The sequence below is a fragment of the Antrostomus carolinensis genome, unplaced genomic scaffold, assembly GCF_000700745.2.
Source record: "Antrostomus carolinensis isolate BGI_N321 unplaced genomic scaffold, ASM70074v2 scaffold7633, whole genome shotgun sequence".
Classification (NCBI taxonomy): domain Eukaryota; kingdom Metazoa; phylum Chordata; class Aves; order Caprimulgiformes; family Caprimulgidae; genus Antrostomus; species Antrostomus carolinensis.
The window spans coordinates 1-13,792 of NW_010304389.1; the positions used below are offsets into that span (position 1 = coordinate 1).

Here is a 13,792-nt window from a genome sequence, read left to right on the forward strand (position 1 = left end):
CCGTGGCACTGGAGCCGCCGGGCGCGCTGGGGAAGCTCGCAGCGGTTTCCCTCGCCGGTTTCCTTCGCCGCCGCCGTCTCCGCCTCTCTGAACGTGCAGAGCTTGGGGTGTTTCGGTGCGGCCGCACCGTGTGGCGCCGCTTGGCACCGGCACAGCGTTGTGTGCGTGAGGAGTGCGGGAAATACGGCCCCGCAAGGAGGGGAGGGTCTGTGCTCGGCAGAGAACGCGCTCGCATTGTTCGCTTCTACGCAAGGTCCTGCGCGTGTGTGCGCTCTGGTTCGAATAGCGTTCATTTAGGATCCGAATTGGCGTAACTAAGAGTCTGTGACAGTGTTTTTATGTTCTTCTCCATTTAAATAAGTTAAAAAGTTTGCACTCTATACCTCGAAGTTGTAAAGAAAGAACATTAAATAACAACTTTTTAGCATTATGAGTCTTGCTATTTATGTTTTAGTACTCAAGAACGCTTAGGTGATAATAAAGAGAAATAATTCATGTGTATTTCTTGCATTCTCTACCTCACCCATACTTCTAGTAAGCATTAAAAAAAATCCATGCTGAAATTCTTAATAAAATTTTTATATCTGCAGTCTCGCTTCATAATCCTAGGTAGTAATTTAACTTCTCTTCCTCTCTGGAATGTCTCAGCATCATTACTCAACTTATATTTCACCTTAAATATGTTTAGCTGATGTGGGCTTTAATTCTTGTATGTGTATTTGTAGAACTATGATATACTTTTAAAATATTTTTCTGTAAAGAAATTAAAACCATCTCTTTCCTTTGATGTTTGAGTGTACATGGTATTTAGGATCTCTAATTTGAAGTTGTAGGAGGCCGATTTTTAAATTGTTGACAGAATTGTACTGCAAGTAGGGAACTTCATTGAAGTCCCAGCTTCATCTGTTTCACCTGTTGTGGGAAAGGAACAGAAGTGTCTGTCCTTGGTTTATTAGCATGTGCCAAGGTCTAGCCCTCTGTGGAAGTTCTGTGTGTTCTTTCTCTTAAGTTCGACTGAAGTTTCACATTGCTTAAGATCATAAAAACAATTTAGTCAGTCAGATGAAAGCCCAGCACCCTGTGTCTGAAAGCCATCAGCTTCAGGATGAGCCAGGAAAGATTTAACAGGGTAAGCGTGTACTCATACTTTCTCAGAGTGTTTTTAATTATTTTGAGCCCAGGACCCTCCTTAGCCATGGTTGTTGTCTTTGTGTCTGACAGCCCTTGGTGGATTTTTTTTTCCCTCCTTTCATTTGTTGTGTTGTTATTTGGAGTCCACATCAGGTTTTGGTATCTATAGCATCCTGCAGTGAACTGTTCCACAGGTTAACGGGGGCTTCTGGCAGGAGGGGGGTGAAGGAGAGGAAGACTTCCTTTTTCTGTGTTGAACCAGGTACCTGGTAGTTTCATCTGATGCCTCTTGGTTCCTGTACTTGAGCAGGTAGGAGATTCCTGTCCACCTTTTCTTGGATTTTATGGATTATACCTTCCCTGTAGTCTTCTCTTCCTTACCTTGGAGACTGGCATAAAATCTCAGAATCCTTTGTTCTGTCAGCTGCTGGACTGTAGCAGGCAGCCTGTATGCTGCGATTTAAACCATTGGATTAGCCACCTAATACCAAAAGCAGTTCTGTTAGTGTTTGAGGTTTTTACGTAGATTGTTAATTTACTGGATACCTGAGAAAATAACTTTTTTTCTTTCTTTGTTTCTTTTCAAGAGCATGAAAGTGACGATGATTCCTATGAAGTGTTGGATTTAACAGAATATGCACGACGTCATCATTGGTGGAATCGTGTGTTTGGCCGGAATTCAGGACCCATTGTAGAAAAATACTCTGTAGCTACCCAGATTGTGATGGGCGGCGTGACTGGCTGGTGAGGGAGCATGACTTTTCATAGCTGGCTTAGACCTTTTGCTGTGTTAGAAGATCCCTTTCCAAGGCTTTTTGAAGCAGATACATTTATCTTCTCTAATGGGATTTCCTTTATCATTGATCAAGATTATTCATGTGTGAACAGTTCCTTAACTCTGGCTCATCATTTTAAAGTGTTTTGTAGTATTGGTAAAACACCAGTTATCTAAGGGATCTCATACTAGTTACTGTGAAGAGGATTTGGGGAAATGTCAGAGCTCTAAAAGTACAAGGAATAAATGGAAAATTACTGCACATAACTTTTGTCTGTATGGAAAAGCTTATTTCCTTACTAGTATAGATTTAGAAGCCTAGTTTTATGGCTAAGACATTTTTTTATAGGTAAAGGAATTGAAGAAACAAAATGTGTGGCAGAATATTCTTTTAATTGAGAACCCCATTTCATAGAGACTTTTTTTTTTCCCCTCTAAATTCAGCTGGAGCCATTTTGAACAAATTAACAGTCTGCTCTCATGTTAACTGAAGAGAGATACCACAGCATAGTTACTCTAAAATAATTCATGGTGAAAGCTAGAGAGTAAAGATGAGAACTTAAACTGGAAAATGTGGCCACAGCCTTAGCAGCTATGTCAAGGTATTTGTTATTTGTCAAAGATATTTGTCTGTTTCAGTACTCTAAAAAATTTGAGTTCAGTGAAAAACAACATTATGGTAACACAGTAACTTTTAAAACAGAATTATGTAAGATTTGAAAGATGAAATAGACTGAAAGTGAAATTGTCATGTCCAGCCAGGATCAGTACAGCTTTGAGGAGTGTAGGTTTAGCTTTCAGTCTGTTTTTTTTTATTTGCCTCTGTAACCTTAAAATTATTTTTAAAAGTTAGATGTGTATACATAAACTCTGAAGTTTCTAGGGAATAGTTCATCTGGCATCTATAAAAACTGGCTTACGGAAAGATCTGGAAACTTTTATTTCAGTATCTGTAGATGTATAGACCTCTGTGTGCCTAGTCATGTATATAAATACGAATTCACTATTCATATGCAGAGAGGAAAAAATTCTCCTCTGTGTGTGGGTTGGCAGGGGGGTGGGTCAGACACCAGCAGAGCTGCCCAGAGAAGTTTCGGAACCATCAGCCCTGGAAACATTGACCTTGCCTGCGTAGGACGCTGAGCAACCTGACTGAGCTTGGAGGCTGGGTCAGGCTCTGCAGCTGCCCCAGTTCTGGGACCTCCAGAGGTCCCTTCCTGCCCAAACTGCTCTAGCATACCGATGTCTCTGCTGTTCTCTATTTGATATGAGAGTGTTTGGAGACTGCAAACAAGATAATTAATTTGCTGGTTGCAAAAATTTAACATATTAATAGTATTAAAAATAGACTAAAAATAGACAGAGGCTCTGCTGATTTTAACCCTTGTAGTAGGGAAGTAACTTCTTTTTACCTGAGATATTTAAGTTATAGGTTATCTAGTTAAGATAAATTATGGTGTAATATATTTACCTTCCATTTGTGAACAGTTATAATTTCACGTTTAGATTATTACATTGTGCTTTGTTAACGTGCTGCATTTAACAGCAGCGCACAGCTTCTGTGTACAGACAAGGCCTGCAGAACTCAAGCTTACTTTAAAGGGGCCATCAGCTAGCCACGAACTAGCAACCATTACTCATGTTGTCTACTTAGACATTATTAATTAGTAATGTTGTTTGTATTAAATAGTCTGATTTAAAAATGTGAAATGATACATCTGCTTTGTTAAATTAAAAAATAGTAAGAGCTGTAGTTGGGAATTTTGGAGTGTGGCATTGTTCAGCAGACTACTTTATTGGACTGGGTTTTTTTGTTTTATTCTCCTAAGGTGTGCGGGATTTTTGTTCCAGAAAGTCGGAAAGCTTGCAGCAACTGCAGTAGGTGGTGGCTTTCTTCTGCTTCAAGTATGTAGAATTTCATGCTTTATAAGTTGGCAAATGTTATTTACTAAACAATAGGAAAAAAACAGCTGTTGGTAAAATTTAATTAGGAAGGCTTCTTATCTACTTCATCTCTTTAGTCTTATCAATCAAAACCTTAACATTTCAGCTGAAATATTGTGTATAGAAGAGACATTTCTAAAAATCAGTGGTAAATAAGAATCTACTCTGTCCTGTAAAATAGTTTATAGTAAAACTAAAGAAACCTCTCTGCAGAAACTGAGATGCTGGATGTGATTCAGTATTGCCAGATTAGAGGAACTGCGTGTAAACCTGTGGTTAGGGAGATCAAGGAATTCAAGCTGTGTTTATTTTACATAGGCCTCAGAATTTTAGCAGTGCTCTAGAAGAGGTAGGCTGCTTTGGCAGTTGCTTGCAAGGCTTGCTCTGGTCCCATTCTGAAGCCACAGTTTTTTCTTTTCTCCCCACGCTGTATTTACTAGTTATACCTGTTGAACCTCTGGAGCTTTGCTGATTTCTGATAGCTTCATTGCATTCCTCTGCTCAGTTGGATTTCAAGTCCAAAATTTTTTAATGATGTTATCTGGCATGACCATTTGCATTTTTCATCGGATATTGTGGTTAGGGGAGGACATATTTCCAAAAAGCCTTTAAATTAGATGACGAAACTTCAAGTGAAGGAGAATTTCACATACCCTTCTGTAAGAAGCCAAGTAATTCTTAATTTTTTAAATTACATTTATCATGTCTTAATACTTGTGAGCTTGCCATTTTTCCTCAGATCATTCTAGAGGAAATAGACTGGTGCATACTTAGATTCATGGAAACAATGTACCATTTTTTGAGACAGGATGTTAAAGATAGGTTTGGGGTTTTTTTTAATTCTTTCCAATGTAACCCTGGAGGATTTCTGAAAAGCATATCCCACTTTTAGTTACTCCTCTAATTATAGTGGCTGTTGCAGTCAACGATTGGTCAGGAAGGCTTGGGTAGTACCTCTGATTGCTGGTGTGTAATGCCTCAAAATGTCACAGCTGTGTGAAGTGTTCTTATTTCCTTGATCATCATGTTCTCTGCTGTTTCTGGGATTGGTTTTGGGTTGTTTTTTTGTTTTTTTTTTTTAAACCCCTTGTTGAACATACGACTCAGCTGCAGCACTTACATGAGAATATGTGCTCTTGGAACCATTTCATTTAACTTGTTCTCAACAATTATAAACTATTTTATTTTGAATTACTCAAAAGCAAGTATCAACAACAATTTTAAAAGTCAAAGAGAAACAGTTTTGCTATGAAGCTTTGTAGTATTAGCAGTCATCCCCTATTTTATTTTGAATTACTCAAAAGCAAGCATCAACAACAATTTTAAAAGTCAAAGAGAAATAGTTTTGATATGAAGCTTTGTAGTATTAGCAGTCATCCCACCTCACCATTGTGCGTTGATGACCTTCTTAAATCTGCTGGAAATCATTGGTTATTGGGCTTGTACCTAAACATAGAGAGGAATTTTACAAGAGTGTTGAATCTGAAATGGTTTGGAATCATCCAGACGTAAATTTTTGGCAAAATGTGCTATGCCAGCCACTGAATCAATTTGATGGAGTACTCTGGAGTTCTTTAGCGCATAATGTTTATTTCTGGATCATGAGGGAAGAATTAAACTTTTATAAGTATATTTGTGCAGTGGATCTTGAAAGTACTTGTCATGATTTTCATCTAGTTGACTTAAAAGATCCGAGTCTCTCTTGCCATATTGTGTGCCATTGGTCTGAGTTCTTTTATTGACAGCTCTTGACTAAATGTGACCGAGGCCTGGCATCCAGGGCAAGCAGGCAGAATATTGCTTGCAGGTGCCTTCATTAGTGCCTCTAACTACAGGAAGCTGAGAAGTTAAAACTAAGACCTATAGACAAAGAAGAATAGAAATTGCTTAAAACATAAAACTTGTGCAGTATTTTTGTTGACCTGTGAAGATTGGGGAGCTTTCCTGTACATGAAATAGATTTGCCATGTGTTTTGAATGTCTGATTTCTTAGTTGATCTCATTTACAGTGTATCTGGAAAGGAATATTATCCAAGAGGAAAAATGAGTTGCATATTTTGATTGAGTTGTCTATATCTTTTAATTAAGTAAGATCAGATTTTCTTGGAAGAGAATGAAGTAAATGCCTTGGTCTTTCATTTTAATTCAAAATGTTTTGCATTTTAAAGCTGAGTCATAAATTCTGTACTGTAATTACATTTCTGTGGTCTTTAATTTTTTCATTTAAAGATCACACATCGTGATTTTAATTTCCCCATGAATACATGTTCAGCGCTTCCCCTCAGCGGGCAGAGGAGCGTTTCAGCACATGACTAGAAACTTCCTTTTTATCTGTAAATTTCTCTGAAGTTGCAGATTTCATTTCAACTCCTGATTGCAATGTTGATGTTGTAATTACCTGCTAAAACAAGAAAAAGAACTACAGAAGGCAAGATTCTTGGCTAAAGCCCATTCAGTGAAACATTTCAGTCCTGAAATTAAAAAAAACACATTTTTTCTTCACCATGTGATGACTTCATCTCAAGAAATCTCGTAGGAAACTGAAAGCAATACATCTTTGGAGTGTCAGTTTGTACAAGAAGCAAAAATATTTTTCAGACTTTTGTTAGGCATCTAGAAATTTTCCATTCTTAATACAGATTAAGTGAAAAGTAGTCTGAGGAAGAGGATTAAAATGACATTAAAGAATTTGTGCAGTTTTTCAAAATTAAGATCTCTTATCACATCTCTGTGCTGGATATTTCAACAGCTGGATTTGATCAATTAGCCATCCTTTTTTATTGAAATTGAGATAGTTCTTTAAATATGCTGATATGAGACCAATACCCATGAATTACATTAAGGAAGATGTAACTTATTTCTCATAGCAAGTAACAGAATTTTCCTTGTATAACTTCTAGTTTATACAGCTCAGAGTTCAGTGAAATCCTGAAGACTAGGGAAGTGTGAATTCACGTGGTTCTGCTGTAAGGAATTAGTTAACAACAATAGTTTTTAATGAGCATCAGTTCCCTCTGTGTTTTTAAACTCCTGTATCTTTTATAATGGTTTCATTGCTTTTTGCTCTGCAATCAACATACAAATTGCAGGTTTTTCCATTGTGTGTTGACTGCTATTTAATCATAAAATAGTATTTTTGTTTGGTTATTTTTGCTTTTACTAATATATTTTGCCTCATTCCATTAATATGCCATTGATGAATTTAATTAATTAAATTATTTTCTAACTTAAGAAAAGTAAATCTTTGAAAACAACACAGGAAGCAAAATAAACGCAAAGATATCCTTGGCTAGATATTGTAGGGGTTGGTTGATACCACGCCATGATGATGTTGTGGCATCTCAATGAAGTGGGGAGAGAACAACGTGCTTCTGAGTGTGGGGACTTAATAAGAAGGAGTTGTATTCAGTTTTGCGTTGAATATCCCACTTGACAGTTGATCTCTGCAGACTTTGAGGGAACATTCAGCGGAACAGCCAAAGCAGATGGTAGTTGGAAAGAAAGCCTTTTAAAGAAATACGGTATTTCTGGCAGGTTTTGACATGAAATGGAGGTGCATTGTTTCTCTGCCTTTGTAAACTGGAAGAGTTTCACTGGTTACAGTGGAGCTGTGCCAGCAAATGGTGGCTGAAGATAGAGGCTCTGGAGTTTAACTCCTATTTAAAAAGTTGTTGAATTTCTCAGTCCCTCCTTACCTGTATGTTGAAGTTCGAGCCTTGTCAGATCTGGTTTGGAAACTAGTTTAGTGTGATGGGGGTTGCTACCTATCCAAGTACCAGAAAGCACCTAAAAGTATACACAGCTTCTGCATGCTGCACCAGCAGCCGAGCACGGGGAGCTCACATGTACCTTCTGGACTTGGTTGGGCTTTTTTAAGTATGAGAGATTTTGTCTTTGAGAGAATTAAAACTAATTTGTCCCATCTTGCCATACACGTTTTTTGCTGTTAAACGCTTTTTGCTCGATACTCGTAATAACGTTTCCCAAAGCACTCCCACGCCTCTCCAGCATCGCCTCCAAAGTGAGGGCTTCCCTTTTAGGTTCTCTTGTTTCCTTTGATTAGTGTAGAGAAGGATGCATGGATTTTTAGTATTCCTGCATTGATGTATTTTTTTCAGTTGCCTTTTTTTGGAAAAAATCCATTTTGTTTTGAACAGTTCTGAAAGATCTTGAACAAAAATAAATTTTACTAATGTGATACATGAGAGAGATGTATATAGTATATGTATTATTCCATTATTATATATACAGAAGTCTACAGTCACCCACTTCCATATATATTCTCTCTAAGAATATATATATATATATAGCATATATTTATATATGTATCAACCTACATGACTCCTTAATATATATGAAGTATGGAACTGATAATGGAATATTATTATTATTTTAGTCTGTTATTGTAGGGGCTGGGTTTAAAAATACTAGTGAAGTTTAAGAATGTGTGTTTATGTAAATTTACCGTTGTAAGCGAATAGATTTTTTTCTGATGTGTTAGAGTCTGAAAACTGAAGTCTGTCTCAGCAGCATTTGACTTCAGTGGGATTTTTTCTGCACTTATAAAGTTATGTAATTAGGAGGATTGCAGCCAAGGCAGATATTATATAGGCTCTGACTATCACTGCAGTGCAGTACAGGTATTTTTTTTTCCTTCTCAGTTGTAAATTTTATGTTTAAAACATTGTCCTCTGTCGCTGATTTCATAGATGTATACAAAAACTCAACAGCAGAACTTAAGATCTCCGCTACTAAGTTCAGGGAGAGAAGTAGTGTAATTTTTATTGTGTAAACTGGATGTTTGATACAATCGTAAGTTGTAACTGCATTTAAGAGAGAGAGAGCTAAACAGAACTTAATGAAAAACTTATGCATCTCTTCTTTGTACTATATGGGTAACTGAGCTAATTAAAGAAGTCTTAATGTTTCTTTTAAAATCCATTTGCTTGTGTTTTTTTTAAAAGTAAGCAAATCTATTAGCATTTCTTACATTGTGTTGGACTGAGTACATGAGTCCATATTTAGGTTTTAGTTTTATGAGTTAGCAGGCACTAATTCAATACTTGGGCCTTTTTGAAATTCTTGTGGTAATGTTAAATTCATAAAATAAAAATTACCCCAATGTGCAATTTAATATATATATTTTTTTTTTTTACTGGTATGTCATCCAGTGACTGGACATGCAATCAGTACAGCTTTAAAACTAGTTTCATGTTTCCATACCATATAGACAGTCCTTAATTAGCTGTCCCTGCCTCATACTAGTGCCTGTGTGGATGAATGGGTTTAAAGTAGACAGGCAAGGTCAACTAATTTGTTATATTCTGGGGTATGAAGTAAAGGAGAATATAACATTTAATAAGCTCATTTTGCATTTGTCCAGTGGTTTGTTTTTTGGGGTTTGTTGTTTGTTTGTTTGTTTTAATCTTGTGTGAACATCGAAACTGAAGTTTACTTTCTTACATAGGTGGTCTTTTAGAAGCTTTGTTTTAAATTCAAGCAAAATCTGTCTGACACTTGTTTCATTTTAGGTTTTTTTTCAGGATCAGGAAATTCTAATTTGCAGTGAAATGTGCTGCTTAATTATTGTGGCTGTTGTAAAGCAAGCTAGATGGTCTAATTTCAGTTATTTGTTAGAAAGAACTATGTGAAAGTCAAAATTCAGTCCCTGTGAGCAATGTGAAATGTTTCTTTTTATGCAAAACCTAATAAATTGTTTATTTAAATATCTATTCCACCAAAGGTAATTATTGGTGACTTTTATTAACCAATTGCACCATTTGCATAACTCTTATATATGTTACATGAATTTCCCAAGCATGACCTTAAGAGTGACCTGAGAAATCTCACTCTTTATAAGAGCTTTTTATATAACAGCCTTTTACCTGTTTAGTGGTCTCTATCTATTTGTCTTAGTTAAAATAGGCAGTAATCATTAGTTTTGATTTATTTTCTCTTTTTTTTTCCAACTAATTAGTTGTTTGTTTTAACTATTCTCTAGAGCATGCAGTAACTGCCTGATTTTTAATTTTTTAAGCTGTTATTTTATAAACATTTAAATAAGTATTTCTTTGGAGAATTGTCTTAAGGAAATTGGTGGGAGTGTTAATGTTGGTCAAGTAACAGAATGTTTTCCAGCATCAAATCTTAGTAAGATAAATAAGGCAAAGAGTTGGGATCATGGTTAAATGTGCTAAAAATCTCATGGATGTTGTTTAAACATTTTGGGAGTTTGAGTGTAAGTTGGTATGAACAGTTCCCCGAAACTTACCCATTTTGCTGATGTTGTAGAACTTGTGCTGTACACAGGCCATGTTATTTTTCTACTTACTGGCTTTGTGTTGTAGAGAGAATGAGAATTCTCTTGTATCAAATACTGTTTTGTTGGACAGTATAAATTACGTAGGATTAAGAATAGCTTTCAGTATTTCTAAGGATGATTCTGATTAGCCCCAGATACCCTGTCACAAATCAGAATTCCACAATTCTGAAAGAAGCTGAAATGAAACAGTTTTTTCATTGTTGTGCTATGAACATGCTTTTCTCTTTCCTTTTCTTACAAGTAAAGTTACAGTAAATGCTGAAGGAAAAATGTTGTTTAAAGCTTTTATAACAAAATAACAGAGAACTGGTGAAAGTAACAAGAATCTACTGAATTTTGCCATTGCTTGTTCCAATTTGAACTGCTGTTACAGTGGAAAATATTAATATTTGAAGCAGGGTACCTGTTATATTTGGCACAATGTCTTTTTCTGTATCTGTAATTTAAAAAAAAACAAAACAAAACAAACAACTTTTGTAGGCACTAAGATACTGTATTTTGACTCATAAAATGTTAACTACAACTGTACTAAATACCCTTTATGTTCCTAGATTGCTAGTCATAGTGGATATGTACAAGTTGACTGGAAGAGAGTTGAAAAAGATGTAAACAAAGCAAAGAAGCAGCTAAAAAAGCGGGCAAATAAGGCAGCACCTGAAATCAATACTTTAATTGAAGAGGTAAGTCTGAGGTGATAAACTGTGTTCTGTCAGCCAGTTTTTCTTACCTTCTTCTGCAGGTGATGATTAGTTGAAAATGCGGGTGCAAAACTGAAGAACCATAATTCTGATCATAATGGGAAGGCATAAAAAATGTTCTGGCTCTATATTTTATTAAAAGTTACCAGTTTGTACTCTTACTTGTTTAGCTTTCTGTTTTGTTCACTCTTAAAGAGAACACACAGACTTCAAAGCTGATGCGCTGTGACAGCTGGTCCAGCTTAGGGACCGACATTGGCTTTTCCCATTTGTCTGTGCAGATTCTTGGTTAGTGAGAAAGCAGCGAGGTCACGACACGGGAACAAGTTGAGGGTGTTGTGGTTAAAACATGGTAGCTACAACTACAGCTACAGATCTTCTTAGTATGCTGATAACAGAATTACTTAGTTGGAAAAGATGGACCTTTCTGGAGAAAAACTGTAACTAGTTTGTAACTAGAGTTGTGTCTTTATCTCATTTTTATACAGTTAAACGCTATCTGTCTTCAGAATCTGTCAGTTACGTGCTATGTTGAAAAGAAGTAGCTTGTGATAGTGGTCAGTGTCACCGAGGCTCTTTCATTCTGCCATTTGAAGACTTTTATTTAATTGGTTTATGGTTTTTTGAGCCTGTTTTTACATTTTTTCACATTTCGTACAGATGATCTAACGCTCCGTAATTAAGAGCTTTGATGTCTCAGATTTAACCTGTATGGAGTTGCACATGAGTTGATAAAAATTACCTTACATTTTAATGTGAACGTGAAGTAGAAGTTTGAGAGAGATGGTTTTCTAGCTCCTTCCATACCCCAAATAGCTTAAGCTGTCCTTCTCTATCGCCCTGCCCTGCAGAAATGGGTGGGACAGGATGGGGTTTCTCGGTACTTACTGTGGGTTGTTTGTTTGTTTGGTTGGTTTTTTTCTTTATTTTTATAAAATCACAGAATGGTTTGGGTTGGAAGGGACCTTAAAGATCATCTAGTTCCAACCCCTCTGCCATCAGCATGAGTTAGGCCTTTTTCTCCCCCCCCTCCCCTGATTTTGTTACTTTCTTCTAATTGCATACTGGTAGCCAATCTGCCAATTTCAAGTTTTTGAAGTGGAGGATTTATGAAATCTGTCATAAATGTTATACTTTGTGCTATTACTTAATGAAATGTTGTACACAAATGTTGTCATACATGAGTGGTTTTGGTATGATTAAGTCTTTAGGAAACTGGCTCATAATGGAGTGAAGTGTATTTCTTTTGCAACAATCTAGTCTTCCAAAAAAAACAGTTTTGGTTTTTTACTTTTTTTATGTGATTAAAATTGAAGTGATGGTGGTACTCATACATTTTTGCCAAGGGAGTTTGTAAAACATCTGTCTTGTTTTAATCAAAACAACAGTGGTATTGGCATGAAAATTGCTATGACAATTCCTCTGTATTTTGACTTTTAAACGCTAACTTTATTTTACGCGTGTTGCCAAAGACAGCCAAGAGTCAGTTTTCACTCCACTGGTGTCAGCAGTTGCCACCTAACTTGGTCTGTTTTTACACACATTGCTTCCTGCCCTCCAGAATTTTCGTATTCTTGTTTCCAGGCAATTGTGATAAGCATTAAATGTTATGATCAGACACAGTTGACTCAGTTCTTTATGAATATTACCTTTTCTTCTCAGTCAACAGAATTTATCAAACAGAACATCGTGGTGTCCAGTGGATTTGTTGGAGGCTTTTTGTTAGGCCTGGCATCGTAAGGACCTGCATCATCTCCTCCTGATGGCGTTCATGCCGGCAAAGGACAGTTGTGGTGGCACGCTGTCTTAGAGCAGTGTGAGTCACTGGGCCTTCCAGAGCGAGACGAGGGGACTAGCTAGACAGCTTGGAAGCTTTTACATTTCAGGCTTTTGCCTCTCGAAGCTTGGCAAAACTAGGATTTGCTGAAAAACTGTGCAGTGTGCTCATTATAGCATTTCTGGGCAAAACTGGTTCATCTTCATCATGACTCTTTTTATCTATGAGTTTTCAAGATCTAGCATTTTTTAAAATGTTGTTCTTGGAATATAGATATGTAACCATACTGTAAGAAGGAAAGCTCCATTTCTATGTTTTCACTTAAACATTGTTTATTTTAAAAGTATTTTTCTTCATGCTGTAGTAGATAGTATCAATGATGACATAATGTATATGATACTGTAGTTTCAGCCTTGTGGCTGTCCATGTTCTTTAGAAGTCATTGCAATAATCTATCAATCTGTAATACCTTTTTACAGAGTATGAAATAACAAAGAAGCATGAGCTTATTAAAGGTGAAAATTAAGTTTGACTCTGGTCTTTGTGTTCGTAGAAATAAGAAAGTCTTGTGTTTATAGCCCGCAGACATCTGGTACAGATATCAGCAGAGATACTTGTGATACTTGTATGCTAAGTAAATGTATATATTTTGGTTTTCCCAGGTGCATAGACATGCATAAACTCATCAGTAAAACTGTAGGACACTGATAATTGTTGGATGCTTAATCGTTTTACACTCAGAAAACCACGGGGGTCGTTTCAGACTGGAGCAGTTGGTGAGATGTGGCTTCTGTCTGAGCACTTTGCAAGTTCCAGCCCTTTGTAGGGCTTGCTGGCGTGTCAGCGAGACCTACCCTGGATGAACCGAAGGCTGCTCTTGCAGTCCGTTGTAGCTGGAAATTGCACTGGCTTTCACATCCACCTCTATTGCTACGATGTTCTCCCCAGTGTAGATTTTTTTTATATATATATGTACACTTGTCACTTAATTTGACTCGCTGTCTAGGCTGTCAGCTGTTGAAAAATGAGGGTACAGGCTGGCTTCAGTTAGCTTGTTGGAAGAGTGCCTATCTCTTCTGAAGTCTGGGAAACCAAACGGGACTTAATCTGCACAATGTGTTTTTTGCCTCTGCCTTTGATGGATC

At 36.8% G+C, this 13,792-nt stretch overlaps 1 protein-coding gene across 1 annotated transcript; it reads left to right on the top strand.

The window, feature by feature from the left end:
* Positions 1–1,718: 1,718 nt before the first annotated feature.
* Positions 1,719–13,173, top strand: FUNDC1 (FUN14 domain containing 1; the record flags this gene model as incomplete). Its single annotated transcript, XM_010164425.1, has 4 exons — positions 1,719–1,875; positions 3,736–3,811; positions 10,724–10,852; positions 12,533–13,173. Coding segments are annotated over 4 exons (440 nt in total), but the record flags the coding sequence as incomplete, so codon positions are not given.
* Between the last annotated feature and the right edge of the window lie 619 nt (positions 13,174–13,792).